We start from the raw sequence: 17,164 nt of genomic DNA, 5'->3' as shown, positions 1-17,164 counted from the left end.
AAACTTCTTTCTTGTGCTGACATTTTTAAGAGTGTGTGCATGTTCAAAAACTACATGCATTTGCAAATTTGTGAACTCATTTTCTGCGCTGCACACTGTGTTTTGTCTTCACGGTCATGTTGGCATGTCTGTGTTTTGATGTCACGATCATTGACGAGGGCGATGGGGACGATGCACTTTTTGACAGACAAAACATTGCTTGCTATTGTTTGGTATTGTTAGCAATCCTTTTTTAGACTATTTGTAAACTTTGTCATTTGTGTTGTGATTGATATTTTGGCTGGTATGAGTTACTTGAGATTTACTTGAGCCCACATTAAACGTTTACCTTCTCTTTGATGTCTCAGATGACTCTGCTGAAGGAATCCTCGAGCGCAGCATGACCACTGGATGCACTCCCATCCCCAAAATCGCCATTCAGGAGGACAAAGAGGACTTCATTCGAAAGGAGTTAGGTAAGGCCTCAAAAACAAGGGAAGTCTTTTGACTCTTTTCTTTATGATATTCATTTAGTGTCATATTATCTTGATCATGATATATGTGGCCTAGTGGTTGGCACATTATGCTTATCTGGGCAACATGAGTTTGAATCTGACTTGGCATTTCCTGATCTTATTCCCCTTGCTTATATTGTCATTAACAGTTATCTCTCAATAAAAATCTCAAAAAGGGCAAAATAATAATGAAAAAATATATAAAGCAATAATAGAAATTAAAAAATAGTAATAGCTACAAGCAGCAATTAAGGGGATAAGCACAACGAGCTAAGCATGGCAGGGAGCATCAGAACAACTGCAGCAATAAATAATTAAAGACATTTTAAGATAATTTTAGTCAAAATGGCTGAAAATCATAAATACAATCACAGGTAATATGATTGAATGGTTTATCACTTTTGACCAGGTGGTGCTGTGGTCAGTGTAATGTGACAATTACAGTCTAGGAGGAGTTTGAAAAAGTAGGTTATCAAAGAAAATCAAAATGGACAATTATGGCATAATTGGTATGTGATCTCAGCATGATCCAAAGAATCTATTAAAGGGGTCATATGATGCGATTTCAAGTTTCCCTTTCTCTTTAGAGTGTTACAAGCTGATTGTGCATAGATAAGATCCCTGAAGTTGCAAAGACTAAAGTCTCAAAACCAAAGAGATATTCTTTATCAAAGTTAAGACTCTGCCACGCCCCCCTAAAACGGCTCGTTCTAACACGCCCCCACATATCTACCTCACTATGTGGAAATATTTGCATAATGCGGCCCAAATGTGCACGCAAAGAAAGAAGGCGTGGTTTCAGTAACCGCAGTTAGTGTTGAAGCAGCCATGTCAGGGAGACGCTGTGTGTTTCTAGGCGAAAGCAAAAGCACTTTATTTGGCCTTCCGAAAGTAGATGCATTTAGGAATCTTTAAGATTACTTACAACAGAACAGCAATGCATTTTATGGACGACCGTTTCGTGAACCTAGAAGAGGAGGTAATTCTGACTTTGCTATGACAATCTGGCGCTTCTGAATCAGCTACTGTTTTGTTATTCAAATTGTCCAAATACACAAAATAATGATCTTTAAAAAAGCATCATATGACCCCTTTAAGACCAGTCTAATGACAATAGGCAAAACTAATCAAAAGATATTAGCATTTTTTGAAATTTCAAACTTTTCAAGTATCTTCAGGGCATATCAGTGGAAAATTGGGTATTGTTCGATTCAGTATGCTACTCCGAATCTTAAAACACAAGCCTTGGGTTTTTTGGCCAAACTGTTCAGAAGGTATAAGCAAAAATAACCATTTTTCATATCTCCTGACCATTAGGTGGCACTGTGCCGAAATTGTGCATTTACTCTCAGTTCTTGGCTGTCATAACACAAACCAAGTTTGGTCTGAATATGCTAAAGCATTACGGATATATAGCCTCACTTCTGTTTTGGCGTGATCTTCGTCAAATTTGTGCATTTGAGAACATTTGACTAATCAATTTGAATTCCATGTTTTTGTCATGTTTTTCTGAAGATGATGAAGTTATTAGCATAAATACGAGTGCAACTTTGGACAGTTGGTGGTGGGAGAGGGATTGAGTTGAGAGATTCCAAAATTGCTGTTTAATATCCAGGCTGCCTTCCATCTATGTGCCAAATTTCACAGCTTTTTTTACAACATGGTTCTGTGGGCTGCCATAGACTTGCGGGGAAGAATAAGAAAAACTCTTAACGATTACAGTAGGTGCCTAAGCACCTTTGGTGCTTGGCCCCTAATAATAATAATGTTGTTGTTCTTGTTGTTGCAGTTACTCTCTCTACGTAATATATAATTTTAAGTCATGATATTATTATACTACTGAATGTAATATTTTTAGGATCATCGTTAGTTCGATTTATCCATGACACATTCTTGCTACCAACCTATTTTTGTCCCAAAATTGAAAGCAGGTACTTTTGGTGTATTTTACATATGGGTATGTGATAATTCAGTACAGCACAGAACCATCATTCATCGTTCCAACTGAACACTTTTTGAGAAAGAAAGGACATACCATATTTATTGTATCTAAAGCAGCAGTTATTTTAAATACTAAACAGTTTAGATCCAAAAACAACTCATTTTCTGGAGGACATGGTGAAGAATCTAATTAGTTTACAAGGACTTTTTGGGATGTAAAATGTTGAATCTCATCAGCTTAATAAGTTGCTCAGATGGGAGGCTGTTATTGCTCCTCCAAAATCATTAATTGCAGTTCTTGCACAATACATTTATACATTTAACCAAAAACATGAATGTAATGAACGTAATATAATTCTATATTCTATTTCTTAAATTTCCTTTTTCCTTCCTCCAGCCTTTGACACTCCCAAGCAGACTCCAGTGCAGGATTCCGGCTTTGCCAAGACCTCTCCAAGTGTTTCCCCCCAACCCAGCAGCACCGCTCCATTATCCAGCACAGACGACAGCCTGCTAGACTTGTGGGACAGTGGCCCAGCACCAGCTACGGCCGCCTCCCGGGCCCCCAGCCACATTATGGACCTGATGGAGGACACCCCGGAGCCTCATCTTGCCAGCTCCTCCCCTGCTCTCCCGCAGCCGCTCCTGAGCTTCGATGAGGTGCCTGACACCCCCTACTGCACCGGCACAGAGGACGACCCCTCTAGCCTGGTGGATGTGGCCGGACCCCACCAGATGACCCTGAGTTACCAGCAGGCCCTGCAGCATGCTTCCGGCTCTGACAGCCAGGATCTGGATGACGGACAGCTATTGTTGACCAATGGAGATACGCTTCTTAAAGAAGGGACCCAGGTCAGCAGAACTTACTGTTAAAATGAACAATGCAATGTTGCCTTGCCTCTCATTGTCCTGCATGCTTTATTTACTTATGTTATTTATTTTGCCACTAGATGGCAGCATATGCTCTCTATTTTTTTGACACATGACAAAACACTAGCTATATTCAAGATGCATGAAGCTTTATGTTTACATATATATTTGTGTTTATGCAGGCGAGTGAAGGCTACTTCAGCCAATCACAGGAGGAGGATTTTGCCCAGTCAGATGACTGCACTGCAAAAGTCAACCCAACACCAGTTTTTTATAACAAACCACCAGGTGAGATCACAGCAGGTTGAAGCACATGAAATGATTTAATGAACGCAATTCTTGATGTACTAAAATAACTAACACTTAAATAAAAATGAATAAAAGCTATATAGACAAAAAACAAAAATAAAATCAATAAACCAAAATGACAATAAACAACAAAATTACTAAAATGATTTTTTTATTTTTTTATATGAAAACAGAAAAATAAATCTGATTCAAACACAATTCTTGTTCCTGTTTTGATGCATATGATACAAAAACATTAAGTTTGGGTGAGACAAGTGTTCTTTCATTTTTTGAGTAGCTAATAATTTTTAGTTCACAATTTACATTCTATTGATAATCAAAATTATTAATAGGGTGGTAACTTATCATTTTAGACAATTTTATAGAGCAAATGTTAGTGTTATTTGATAGAGATACTACTGTTTTATAGTTTTGTATTAATATTTTGTATTATTTTTAGATTTTCTATTTTAATTTTAGTTTTAGTAATTTATTTGTGTGTTTGAAATAAAAATGAATAAAAACTATATAGACAAAAACAAATAAAAATGACAGTTTTAGATTTAGTACCTCGCGTAAAACTGAATGAAAATGAAGAACAACAAAATGACTAAAACTTGAACAAATTCAAATGGAAAACAGAAAATAAAAACTAATTCAAACTATTATTGAAAACCATAATAGTATCGCAGTGATACTAAAATGATACTGATTGACAGCCTCAGAAAAGAGTGGCCGGGATATTCTTCAAAAATTCACCACAAAAGAAAAAAAATCATACGTTTTTTGAAATAGCAGAAGGGTGAATAATGACAAAAAATTTCGTCTGCTTAAGCTTTTCCTTTCTTGCAGGTATATGTCCTCATAATCTTAAACAAAAAAACATAAACAAGAAGAACAAAGAAAATAATTTCTTCTTGTTACATCACTCCCTTGCCTCAGAAAAGATCCTAATATAACATGTTTGTCTTATTGTCTGCCACAGAAATCGACATTACGTGCTGGGATACAGACCCTGTGATGGAAGATGATGATGAATAGGAGCAACTGAGGGAAAAACAGGCGACACCTCTATGAAAACTTATTTTGCAACAGTTACAGAAGTCTTGCATTAAAATGTTTTAGATAAAAAAAAACAACAACAAAAACAATGTTAGCCACAGAAGAAAAGGACTCGGGTTATTGTTAAAGATGCCAGTGGGTATGAGCGCTCTTGGTTCATGTATGTGTGCATGAGTGCGTTTATTATTTATTTTGATCTTTTTTTTTTTCTATGCAGAGTATAGCACAGTGTGTCTCTAGCGTTCACCTGTGTTGTATCGATCCCTGTGCCTAACAGGTGTGTGTAGTAGCAGATTAGACCGGTCTGTTTCTCCTTTATCAACACTGATCTTAGGTCTGCTCAGTGGTTCAAGTTCCCTACAATCTTAATTGCTTAGTTGAATCACACGTGTTTGAGTGTTATGCCCACAGGGGCGTTTGCTTTGATGACTCAATCGGTCAGAGACGGTCGAACCCTCACCTTCACAGAAGCAAAGGCATGTCAGAACTTGATTTTAGCTCCAGTTGAGTCATTCGTATTTAGCAAACGGAAAATAAAAGGGGTTTATATGTGATTACGAAACAATTTTGTGTTGTGCCAATTATTTTGAGTATGACGGCCTTTTAGGACTTTAGCGCCAGGTGGCATATGTATATTTTGACTACATATGAGACAGTGTATATAAACAATGGATGAAACTGACATTTTTGTTGTAAAAACTCCAATAGAGCTTTGATTCGTTGAGAAATTTAGGCAATAACAGTTGTAGTGGACTCCATTGGGAATTGTTTTAGTTATATATTCGTTAGTGAGTGTGTGTATTATTATTGGAAAGGCTCAGGCCTGAAACATACTCTACGTAAGTATGCAAATGGTGACGCAAATACAAATGTGTAGTCCCGCTGTACATATTAGCATGCAACCTTACTGTGGTGTTCAAAGACCAGTAGTTAAAAATGAACATTTTGTCATTCTGTTTTTCGCAGAATAAAGTGAGTCATGCAGTTTTTGGAATGATATGAGGGTGAATAAATGATGACAGAATTTTCATTTTTGGGTGAAGTAACCCTTTAAGAAGACAAAATAATTACCTTCAAATCGCTGTTATTCAAATATCTCACTATAAACATGTAAGCAGTTATCTAACTTGCTACCAAGATTCAAACTGTCACTCCACTATGACAGTAGTCAGTGGTTGTTGTTTTTTTCTTACAAAAGTCGGTTAATGCTAATGCTAGCTATAGCACCCCATGTGGCAGTGCTGAGAATGCAGTGCTTAGCGTTTTGTTATGAACTGCATTTTTTAACACATTCTAGTAAAACTGCGATGAGTGAAATCACAGCATTTGCGTTCATGTACTTGCGTAGAGTATGGTTTCGACCTTAATTTTTTTGTGGATGTGATTTTGAACCTTTTAAATTAGTTTTATACTCCCAAGGGAAGGAAATTCTTTCTAATCGCAGATTTCAAGCCACGTCAGTAACCCCTATTATTGAAATAAAATATTATTATGACCCTTATAATCTTTTTTTAAGTTGTTGCTAGTTAAAAAATGCTTAACCCAAGACTTTCTTCAGAGTAATGTGACCTTAGCATGTCCAGCAACTCGTAAAGACCTAAAATTGTTACAAATCTTTAAATGACATTTGGATTTGTAACTGACTTTTAGACAAAGAGAAATGCAGGGACACATCGCCTTGCTCGAGGGCAGAATGGTGAGAGATTATCTCACTTAGTCAACACTGACTCAACCTGTAATCTTTGTTGTTCTGCAACTGCTAAGTTATCACCACCCACTGTCCCAGCCTTGACTGACCACTGTCTTCCTCATACTTCTAGTCATATTGTAAAACACCTTCATAACATCTTGGTTTTACAATGGATTTTTTGAGTGGAAAAGCAAGCAATAAGACTAAACCAATTAGTATTGTTCTGTAAATAGCTCAAATTTTGTGCTCATGTAAAATGTACTACAATCACTAACATGTATTGATTCACCTCCAATGAAAAACGGGGGTTGGCGTACGTTTGGATTGGGGTTTTTTTATGTTTCTTCGGTGAGAGAGAAAAAAGGTTGCTCAGTATGAAACCTAATAGGAAGTAACCCGCATCTTTAACAGTAACTTAGCCCCTTTTGAAATGACTTCCATGTATTCCCATTCACCGTCCTACCTCCTTAGTAGTGATTATTATTCTCTTTCTCCCTCAAACTACTAGGAGACTACTACTACTACTACCACTACTATTACTATTACTGCTACTGTTCTACTACAGTAATTTCTTCTTTGCCCCTGAAGCAAGGCTTAGCGACTCCTGAAAGTTCTTTTTTAATTATTTTTTTCTATCTCTTCCTTTTCCGTCCGCTTCTCACATGCTGTTTTTGAAACAAGCACAAGATCTTTTGTGACATGCTATGTGCTTGTGTATGTTAATAAAAGACTTTAAAATCCTTCAGAAAACGTGTTTACTTTTACGTTTTTCCACCTGCGACAAAACGGACACACAGAAATGCTAAAACACTGTCTTAACTTTAGACTTTGTACCTCAGTTTTATTGATCAGATATCAGGCATTCACTGGCCCTGTTTGTGTGTATATTGTGTATATTTTTAGAAAACAAAAAATCCTCATATGAGCATGAAAATATATAGCAGCGATGAATTAGTACACATACACAAGCACACACTTTGCATGCTACATGAACACTGCACGAAACACTTTCAGTTTGCCGTTCACAGAGAAACAAAATGTGCTTTGGAGAATTTGGAGTGTAAATTTGGTGTCAAATGGGAATACAATTTTGTCTAAATTGAGAATCTTACCAGATCAAAAGAAATTTCTGCACAAAACCCCTTTTGATTGATAGATCACAAACGGGGTACATTTGGTACATAATATGTCTCGTATATGCTAATTTGCAAACCACAATCCACCATATTGGATGTGAGAAGGCTGTGTACCAGAGCAGTGACGGTACTGCTCGCTTCATCTGTGCAAACAGATTCACACAGCTCTTCTATGGTCGCTTAGCAACACATTGCTGGCAGAGAAAAGACCGTTTACATCTCTGTCTTTAGCTTCTGTTGTGATGTAACTGAAAATTTAAAAACAGAGAGTAAAAGCAGATACAATCATTTTAAACAACTATACTCTCCCAAAACAATCAATCCTTTCCTATAGATTAATTTTACAGTGTAAGTATTTTGGGGCTGTGTTTTTGAAATGACAGTTAGGTGCAGTAAATTTAATTGATTGTCTCAACAATTCTATATTTTGGTCTGTGCAAAAAAATGAATATTTCACATGAATTTATCAATATTTGGCCATTTAAGATTAGTTCTTAGTACTTAGATTAGTTTTTTTTTTTTTACAGGACATTACAGGGCATTATTTTTATTTCAAAGAGAGTATGTTGTACTCAAGGCAATCTTTCCTTATCAACTTTTTCAGAATTAATTTTTCCAACCTTTATTCTGTCATTTATGTGATAAGAAGTACTTGTTTCAATTTCCAACATTCAACATGGACACACCATTTCAACTTTGTAGGGATGAAATTGGAAAAATAATATATTCTTCATATAATTGCATTATGTAATTTAGTCAGCACAGGTTATAATGAAGCAGGGAACATATACTTGGGTTGTGGGAAGCATGATTCCTTTATGCTTTTGTTATTTTTGGGCGGTCTAGTGATGGCTGCGCAATTAAAAATAATGAACCAAAGACATCTACAGGGCATTATTTTTATTTCAAAGAGAGTATGTTGTACTCAAGGCAATCTTTCCTTATCAACTTTTTCAGAATTAATTTTTCCAACCTTTATTCTGTCATTTATGTGATAAGAAGTACTTGTTTCAATTTCCAACATTCAACATGGACACACCATTTCAACTTTGTAGGGATGAAATTGGAAAAATAATATATTCTTCATATAATTGCATTATGTAATTTAGTCAGCACAGGTTATAATGAAGCAGGGAACATATACTTGGGTTGTGGGAAGCATGATTCCTTTATGCTTTTGTTATTTTTGGGCGGTCTAGTGATGGCTGCGCAATTAAAAATAATGAACCAAAGACATCACTATGATGTAGTAAAAGCATTGTGCTGAATGTGTGCCCACATACACTGCTAACTGCTTGTTCACATTTCCAAAATGGAGCTTATTTTAATCAAATACCATTTGAAAGCATCCAGCGCATGCATGAAAGCGGAGTTATATGCCCGGGAAGCTGACAAAGACAGCCATTGGATGGATTGAGGTAGAATCGTTTTAAGGGCATGGAGACACAAAATAGAAATGATGGCAATAAAAGGAAAAAAAATGAAATCGAGCATGTAGCAATCACTACATTGATGGCAAAAAACAGCGTAGCAAAAGGAATTCAGTTGGTCTCACTTGAAGAAGCACCAGTATATAAATGAGTTTTGTTAAATAAATGCCAAACATCCCACATGGCTGCAACAGCAGGGAGTAACGTGGGCAACATGGTGATGCATGAAAATGTTGACAAATCCAATTCACAGGTCATTACAAACAAGGTCCTATCATCAATCTGATGAGCACTTCAGGATGATGTATTTCATATAAAAAAAATCATTTTTCATAGAGATTCAGAATCTGTAAAAAATAGAATAGTGCTATTGACATGAAATAAAAGGCAGTTCCTCAATGTACCCGCATGGTCTAATGCATTAAGCTGGGAGAGACAACTTCCAATGGACACTACAGACGTTTCAAAAATCACAATCCTTCAGGCAACTTCCTTTTCAGGATTTGTGATTACTTTGAATATTTTCCACCCCCAAAGTTCAGACTCCTTCCCGAAAAAGAACTGGCAGAAAATCCAGAAAGAGATGCCAGGTATTGTTTCCCAGTTTATGAAACAACATTTTTGCGCAGCTGAGCAGCATTGTGTAGCTACAGTACGAACCAACCACTGTCATTTCACCATGTCGCACCCTGTTTCACAAAGACAGGGTTTGAAATGTCATTTGTATTATTATCGGTGAGCCGCAGATGAGAAAGGAAGAAGAGAGGATGTGAGGGGCGAGGTGTTGGTGGGCTGCAGACAGCTCCCGGGAGCCATGGCAACAGCATCCACATAATAGCTGCTGCTCTGCATCAGGCAGAGATGCCACGGAGAGCAAGGAGGAGGACGAGAGAAAAACGAGTATGATGGATCTGCAAATGAACCCCTGAACAAAGCTGAATCATCCTGACCCGATTCTGCCCCCAAAATACAGCATTCGAAATGCCTCTGGCAGACTCTCCAGATCGCATATGACTCAGCATTGTGAGTGTTCATCTCAGAAAGTGGTCTGTAGGTCTATTTTTGTGGACTCATACTGCTGTACTTCGACCCAAAAGGGGAAAGGCTGTGGGCAAACCATAGTGTTGATCCAGACTGCGGAGTCCTCGCAAGCCCATGTCTGTGTGAGTCCGGCCCTCACGAGGCATGGTCGCGATGGCAGAGGCCTGAGGTTCAACCGGCAGGTTGTTGTGGTTAAGGTCCATGGTGGACAGGAGGTGCCCCAGTGAGTCCCAGCGTCTGGCCGAAGGGAGGCGTATTAGGGAGGAGTAGTCACGTTCGGGAAACACGGTCACAGGGGCCATCTTGCTGGTCTCAGACTCCTGATGCTCCCTAGAGGACCTGGATGCAGGTTTGGTGTAAGTTCCTCCTCTGGGATCCGCCAGAACCTCACTGTAAGGGGGCGGTGGGTCCTCCATCAATACGGCCTCTTCGTAGCAAGGAGGTTTTCCAAAGACATCTGTGTCTGCTGAGAAAAAACAAACAATTCACCAAAGAACAGGAAGTACAACAGATACTGAAAGCTGCACCAATCATGCGAAGTTTTAGTGGCAAAATCCTTCTCATTAACATTATAAAAACTCTTGCCTCATGGCCCCAAGATATTGTAGACCTTACTTTTTCCTAGTCAGACCAGACATCATTAAACATATGCAATCGCACAACTTATCAGATAAAAAAAAAACTGCATGAATTTATCAGAGGACATTAGACAACATAAATGAGGACCCTGTATATTTTATCAGGGGAGGGTAGAAGAACTAAAGCTTTTATCATGTCCTCCAAGGTCACTTCTCACTCCTAGATGAAAGCTAGAATAGATTTTCTCCTGTGGAGGGAAGTGATAAACCAGCATATTGAGGTCAGAGATAAGAACGTGTTTGGCTGTTCCCCCCCCCCACCCACAAAAAAATCCTTTGAGTCCTAGAGGCTAGCAGTGCCATGTGGAAGCACTTAGCTTACTTTAAGCTCTTCTTAATTATCATGTGCATCATAGGATTGCAACAAATGGAGGCGGTGCTTCTTAAACTCTCACTGCAAACCCAACTTGTTGAGAAAACCAAATTTTGACATTTTCTGAAGATAATGTGAATGGTGCTTGCCCATGCAAATGCCACAATGCACAATAAGGTTCTGAGTGGTTTTTAGCAGGTGGCTAAAGCATTCTGGGTGGTTGCAAGAGGGGATTGATAGGGTGTTCTGGGAAGATAGCACATTGCTATGCTGTTAGTAGGTAATTTTAGGTGGTTTCTAGGGTGTTGCTAAAGGGTGTCCTGGGTTGTCAAAATAACCTAAAAGGTGGAATACATTTTTGTCCAGGTTTGGACGCATCGATGCTAGCTGCCATAAGTCAAAGTCAGTCTGCAGATTTTGGTCAATCAGAGTTGACAGAATTCACAGAAAATTATGTATATTATGGGCACAGACTCTGATGTTTTTAGCTTCAGACTATGATTCCTTGAAGTCAGAAGATATCAAACATGTTTGATATTTTGAGCCGATTTTAGAACACACATTGTTTTCATTTGTCATGTGTATCCTAGCAACAAGGCACATTTCTACCAGAAAGACTCGGGAGGTGATAAGATTCGAAATAATTTATTTTACAAAACTAAGACATAAAAAACTTAATTCTTTGGCCTAGGCCCCATCCGTAGCTTGAATCTGTAGGTTGAAGATTCATCTATTACTGCCGAGACAAAGGCAGGGGCGGAGCCTACCCCCCTGCATGGACAGGGCCAACCTGGTGGTGATGGGGAGGATGGAGGGGAACGTCAATGTCAGTTTCTGCAAACACAAGGAAGGGCGAGTAAAGAGCCTATATATTTCTCGTGTCGAGTGACGATTGGCTAGATCTAATTGTAATGCGTGACGTAGCATTAAGTCTTCCTAGTAGAACTTGCGCTAAAGCTTCCATTTCTATGCGAGTTATGTTCAGAATGACTTGAAAGTCTGGTAGTGTGTGATCCTCAGTTCTTTAGTGTATGATCCTCAGTTGTATTTACTTATTTATTTTTGTAGCCATTTGCTGCAATTCTTGCTGCAATCCATTTGCTGCAATCCTATGATGCACATGATAATTAAGAAGAGCCTATTAGCTAAGTCAACAAGGGTTTGATGCCTAGTGTTCTAAAATATGTTCAGATTTTAAAAGTCGTGTAGTGCATTCTAGCCTTTTTAGTCTTAATCATATTTTGATTCCTTGATATGGCCATCCATACATTCTTCAAACAGCTTGTAGGGTCAGGGGTAGATATGGCCAGGCCGGGCGAAAAGTCTGAGCCACGCAATTTGAAATGACATTCATGTCCATAGCACAAAGAGTGCAAACAATTCATATGATAGGTCAGATCCAGAAGCCATACAATGTTCAGACCTGCTTACACCATCAACTAAAACTGCATTTTTATTTAATTCTCAAGGACATTGTTACAGTTCTTTCCACAGACAGTCCCGATGGTGATTTGGTATTTATTCATATACATCTCATTAAATACATTCTTTGGGGAAAATTTTACTTATGATAGATGGGGATTTGAGAGTATAATATTATACCTAATATTAAAATAGTATATTAAAACTTACTGCAGATTATTTAGACCTTTAGATTATATCAAAGAGCATTTTCTCATATGCTGCTCAAGGCGTCACAGGGGACATAATGAGCCTGTTGTTGTAAAGTGATGCAAAGTCTCTTTAAAGAGTACAATTCTTTCTGACTCTTACTCTTTTGTGAGCTGAATTATTACTCAGACCTTGTTTTAATATGTGGTCATCCATCCTGTGTGTTTGGCACAGGTTTAAAGGCACATTCTTCACCCATGGCCAGGGATCCACCAACTCTGGCAGTCTGCCTGTCTGCCAAAACACATTATTAGCCCGGCTCTAAATGCTGCTAGTTCAATGCTGTACTCGTCTGCCTACACAACACCCACACAAGGCTCACTGTTACCATGTCATACATGAAAGAATGCAGCTTGGACTGCCCTCAGTGTGTGAGGTGTTCTGAGTGGTACAGCTCAAGATGGATGATTGTTGTTGCTTGAAACACAACATGTTTGTTTTGATGAGTTTAAAAAGCCTTTTGGTTTGAAGGGTGATTACATTGAAGGGGGAAGTTGTGGCCTAATGGTTAGAGAGTCGGACTCCAATGGTTGCGGGTTCGAGTCTCGTACCGGCAGGGATTGTCGGTGGGGGGGGTGAATGTACAGCGCTCTCTCCCACCTTCAATACCACGACTGAGGTGCCCTTGAGCAAGGCACCAAACCCCCAACTGCTCCCCGGGCACCGCAGCAAAAAAAAATGGCTGCCCACTGCTCCGGGTGTGTGTTCACGGTGTGTGTGTGTTCACTGCTGTGTGTGTGCACTTTGGATGGGATAAATGCAGAGCACTAATTCCGAGTATAAAAGCCATCGACCTCAGATATTGATTTCATGGAATCTTTAGGGCATGGTTCATTGAAAATTTTCTGAACCATATCTTCTGAATATGTGGTTGGACAAATGTACAAACGTCTTAATTATAATAGTCCCCATATCTCTAATTGCAGACAAAAATGCACTGGATGATTGAGCTTGTTTAAACATCCTACCTTCAGGGACAGTCCAGTTTGCTTGAGGGAGAGTGTGTGTTACAGGCAGCTGTGCAGACATCATTTGAATCGGTGGGCAGAACTGAGGGGGCTCCCTGGGAGGATATCCCCCACCAGTGCACTCCAGAGGCTCCATCTCCAGTGCTCGCAGGCACTGTTCCCTCAGCCTCTCTTCACGCCGGCGCTTCAGCTTGCGCTGGGCAAAGCTGCAAAAGCAGCAAAGCATGACAATGAGAGCCCAGATCAGCCAGAAGCCGGCAAAGCACGCCAAAAACATATAGGTGCCCTGTGACATCACCATGATTATGACGTTGATAAGGTTTGGGCCCTCCAGGATCAAGTGGGAAGATTTAAAGTCTTGAGTGGACCTGCTAATTATGTCATTGAGTTCACTCACCAAGTCTCATAGCTACCATATTTCTACAAATCCCGAAGTTTAAAACCATTAAGAGTCTATCCAAGCATTTTGCTGAGCTCATTTTCTCGAAGTTAACCAACTGAAAGGTTTCCCACAGACCGGAGGTCAGATTTCACTTGAAGCGTGTTCCATGAAAATGCAAGATGTCCCATATAATGCAAAAGTGAAACTGAAGAGGCACTTTCCGAAGGTCTGCCAGAGCCTCTTTTACAAGAAGAAATGAATATCTGCAGATGCTCTTTTCCTGACAGCAGGTGCAATGAGGGAATGCTAAAGTCTCACAGTGCCTGGGTCTCCTCCTGTGTTGTGATCCTCCGCTGAGCAGATCAGGGCTCTTCAGATCTCCAGAGGACATCAGCATTCACGCTGCTCAACAAAGGGAGAGAACATAGAAGGGGGCAACCATCATAAGTTATGAACTTGTCATATTTTCAAAACACAGACCTTTAATATTTCACACACAATGACCCATTTCATAATTAACCTCAGCTGTTCAAGCACAACTCGCACGACTTTAGGGGGTAAGTATAAATTTCTTACATTGACAGAGTGGGAGTACACATAGTTTTCAAGAAAGAATGTGAGGATACTGTGTCAACTGCATGAATTTTCATTTGCTAATGTAGTTTGGGACTGCTTGAACATTAATGATGGCTTTCAACATGGCACCTCTTCGTCTGTTAATGATAGCTCTCGACAACCAACAAACAAATATGCCATTTTTTCAATAAGATTAGGACAACTCATATAACCAGCTCTGATCCTGTCAAATGATCTATAAAGCTTTTTTTGATCTTGGTGACCTTGAGGATATAGATTTAATCTTCGTCCTGCTTCATTATCACTCATGGGATTTTCTTTTTGGTGTTCCCACTGCATGTGGTCATCCATATCCGATTGCTTCTACACACTGCCTTAAATATGGATTCAGTTATATCACCTTTGGAAGACATAACCTATAGATTAACTGAAGGAACTCCCAGAGCTGCTTTACACAGGAGACAAGTGCTGGTCGATAAATAATGGTTGATTCTTAAAATTTTACCTATGGTCCCTCTGTTTCCATAATTAAGTGGTTATAGTCTTGAGTGTAAGATTTGTTTAACATAACTACCTACCTTGATAGTCATTGGTTTAGAGGAATGATCAGAGAACTCTATTAAACACTGGCATTTGAATGAGGAGGAGGCTGTCATCACCTCTTACTTAACTAAAGAAGAAATGTGACTTTGCCTAACCTCAGTAATGTCCACCATTATCACAATGTCATTGATATAAACGCATAATGCATCGCATAATACTGTATGCTTCTTTTTAAATAAATAAATAAATAGAACCTTCAATATTTAATTATAAATATATAACGTTTTATAATATAACCAAAAACATTTACCAAAAAATTAAAAGGACTGGGCTGAACATTTATTTAAACTACAGCACTGAAACTGCGTTTTTTCTATTATGGAAGCTTATATCTCCAATCATCACAATAAATGAACATATCCATAAATAAACAATCCAGATGCCCGTCGTTTAACATAGCTGTAACGATGTGCAGTATCTCAGGAGGGTGATTTTTGTGGAAGAATGTGCACAATTGGTAATGATAGATAAACACCATGTTACATATAACGTTATTACAAAGAGTAAAAAAATAATAATTCACGGACATGAAAATGTTAACATGCAAACGTCTGTATCACCAGAGGGCTGCCATTAGGCGTATACTAACATTCGCTTTTTCATAATACTTTTAACCACCTATAATATAGCTTATGTTGGTAATTTTTAAATAGAAACAAATACATGTTGCTGAGCGTACTTACATGATAAGCGTCTTCCAGTCACGATGAGTTCATTTTCAGACGCGTGACACCATTTCAATGGACAGGACGTGACTCAATCCAAATAAAAGTTGAGGTAGTTGTCAGTGACAGTAAATGTTAACAGTCTTGTTCGCAGATGAGTGTGTTCTTTAGTGTCTTCACTAATGTTTACCAGGATAAACAGAAAGTGTTTCGCGTCATTCCTTGTGGTCCTGATGCGCGCGGCGGTTAATGGACACCTGTAATTGACGCGCGCGCGTCATGAAACGTCCACATTGGCAGCGCGATCATACTCTGCTGCTCTCACGAGGATTCTGTGTATCAAATTGAGAATAGCGGTTCTCCAAACAAACTGACATGATCGCTCCTCCTATTTAACTGATTGCAGAACAAAGCGATTGAAATGGCACGCCGGTTTTTGACCGCAGTAAAGATAGTTTGCGGTTTGATATTCAGATTTCTTTTGGCTATAAATACGCAGCGCGCTGTCATAGACATGCAAATAATACCGAATATCATTCTCCATGATTTGTGAATTCAGGTGACGCTGTCCTTCGGGCCGAAATCAGGTTTTTTTTCGTAGCGACTCTTAATTTTATAATGCCTACAGCGCCAAAAGTTGTACACTTAGAGGAATGAAACCGGTGTCATATTCACCAGCTTGATCTGTGAATTTTTTCACAGTTAAGCTCTTGTCCGTAAACTGGTAAGTCCGTCCGCTAGTAAGGAATGTGAAAGAAAGGCGTTCTTCATGTTTAACGTCTATTACCAATAAACACGCAGACTGCTGGAATACAAAAACATTGTTTTAGGTCGAGCTCGATTTGTGAAAACGTTCACAATCGCATTTTATCGCGTGGCAGTGTTTATCTTTGCTCTGCCCCCCGTTTTTTGTAGCCTATAATAATGTCATTCGGTGCTGTTCCTGTGAATAACGGTTTCCAATTCATTAGGTAAATGAGCACATACACATATACAATTGTACACTTTGTTTGACAATAAAGTTTTGGTTGTTGTACCTTTCCTTGAGTAATTGGCTTCAATATTCTGATTTGCAAAAGTTTCACAGTGCAGTGTTGGTCAGTTAACCCTTCCCTAATTCATTTACATCACTATTTTGATTTGTGAAAACGTTCACAGTGCAGTTATGGTCAGATAACGGTTCGGTCAGTAACATCACTATTCTGATCTGTGAAAACTTTCACAGTTCACTACGGGTCAGCTGACCCTTCCCTGGGTCACTAACATCACTATTCTGATCTGTGAAAACTTTCACAGTTTAATACGGGTCAGCTGACCCTTCCCTGGGTCACTAACATCACTATTGTGATCTGTGAAAACTTTCACAGTTCACTACGGGTCAGCTGACCCTTCCCTG

The 17,164-nt window shown here is 39.0% G+C and overlaps 2 protein-coding genes across 4 annotated transcripts in view; one reads left to right on the top strand and one right to left on the bottom strand.

Annotated features, from left to right (window-relative positions):
• Positions 1-6,040, top strand: part of LOC107707127 (drebrin-like) — a 74,768-nt gene extending 68,728 nt beyond the window's left edge. For both annotated transcript variants that reach the window (XM_016511032.1, XM_016511031.1), the window contains exons 12-15: positions 348-455; positions 2,833-3,287; positions 3,488-3,593; positions 4,579-6,040. In XM_016511032.1, coding sequence (XP_016366518.1) covers positions 348-455; positions 2,833-3,287; positions 3,488-3,593; positions 4,579-4,634 — 725 coding nt within the window. In that variant the 3' untranslated portion in view covers positions 4,635-6,040. The remainder of the gene's footprint in view (positions 1-347; positions 456-2,832; positions 3,288-3,487; positions 3,594-4,578) is intronic.
• Positions 6,041-9,914: 3,874 nt separating this feature from the next.
• On the bottom strand, positions 9,915-16,115 carry LOC107707122 (proline-rich protein 7-like). 2 transcript variants are annotated; one of them, XM_016511026.1, is made up of 3 exons: positions 15,787-16,115; positions 13,543-14,326; positions 9,915-10,418 (listed from the first exon to the last, which is right to left on the bottom strand). In XM_016511026.1, the coding sequence occupies exons 2-3, from the start codon at positions 13,841-13,843 to the stop codon at positions 9,982-9,984; spliced, it is 738 nt and encodes a 245-aa protein (XP_016366512.1). In that variant the 5' UTR covers positions 13,844-14,326; positions 15,787-16,115; the 3' UTR covers positions 9,915-9,981. The 2 variants fall into 2 exon arrangements, with proteins under 2 accessions (XP_016366512.1, XP_016366513.1); XM_016511027.1 differs by having other exon boundaries at positions 9,915-10,415.
• Positions 16,116-17,164: the final 1,049 nt, after the last annotated feature.

Source organism: Sinocyclocheilus rhinocerous, unplaced genomic scaffold, assembly GCF_001515625.1.
Source record: "Sinocyclocheilus rhinocerous isolate Xijiao unplaced genomic scaffold, SAMN03320098_v1.1 scaffold535, whole genome shotgun sequence".
In the NCBI taxonomy this organism is placed as follows: Eukaryota; Metazoa; Chordata; class Actinopteri; order Cypriniformes; family Cyprinidae; genus Sinocyclocheilus; species Sinocyclocheilus rhinocerous.
Note: the sequence above shows the minus strand (reverse complement) of the source record. Positions and strands in the feature narration are given on the sequence as shown.

Coding starts and splice junctions, on each gene's coding strand:
- LOC107707122 (XM_016511026.1), bottom strand. CDS start 13,843: ATGGTGATGTCACAGGGCACCTATATGTTTTTGGCGTGCTTTGCCGGC. Junction 10,419..13,542: donor AAACTGGACTGTCCCTGAAG/GTAGGATGTTTA, acceptor GTTTTTTCTCAG/CAGACACAGATGTCTTTGGA.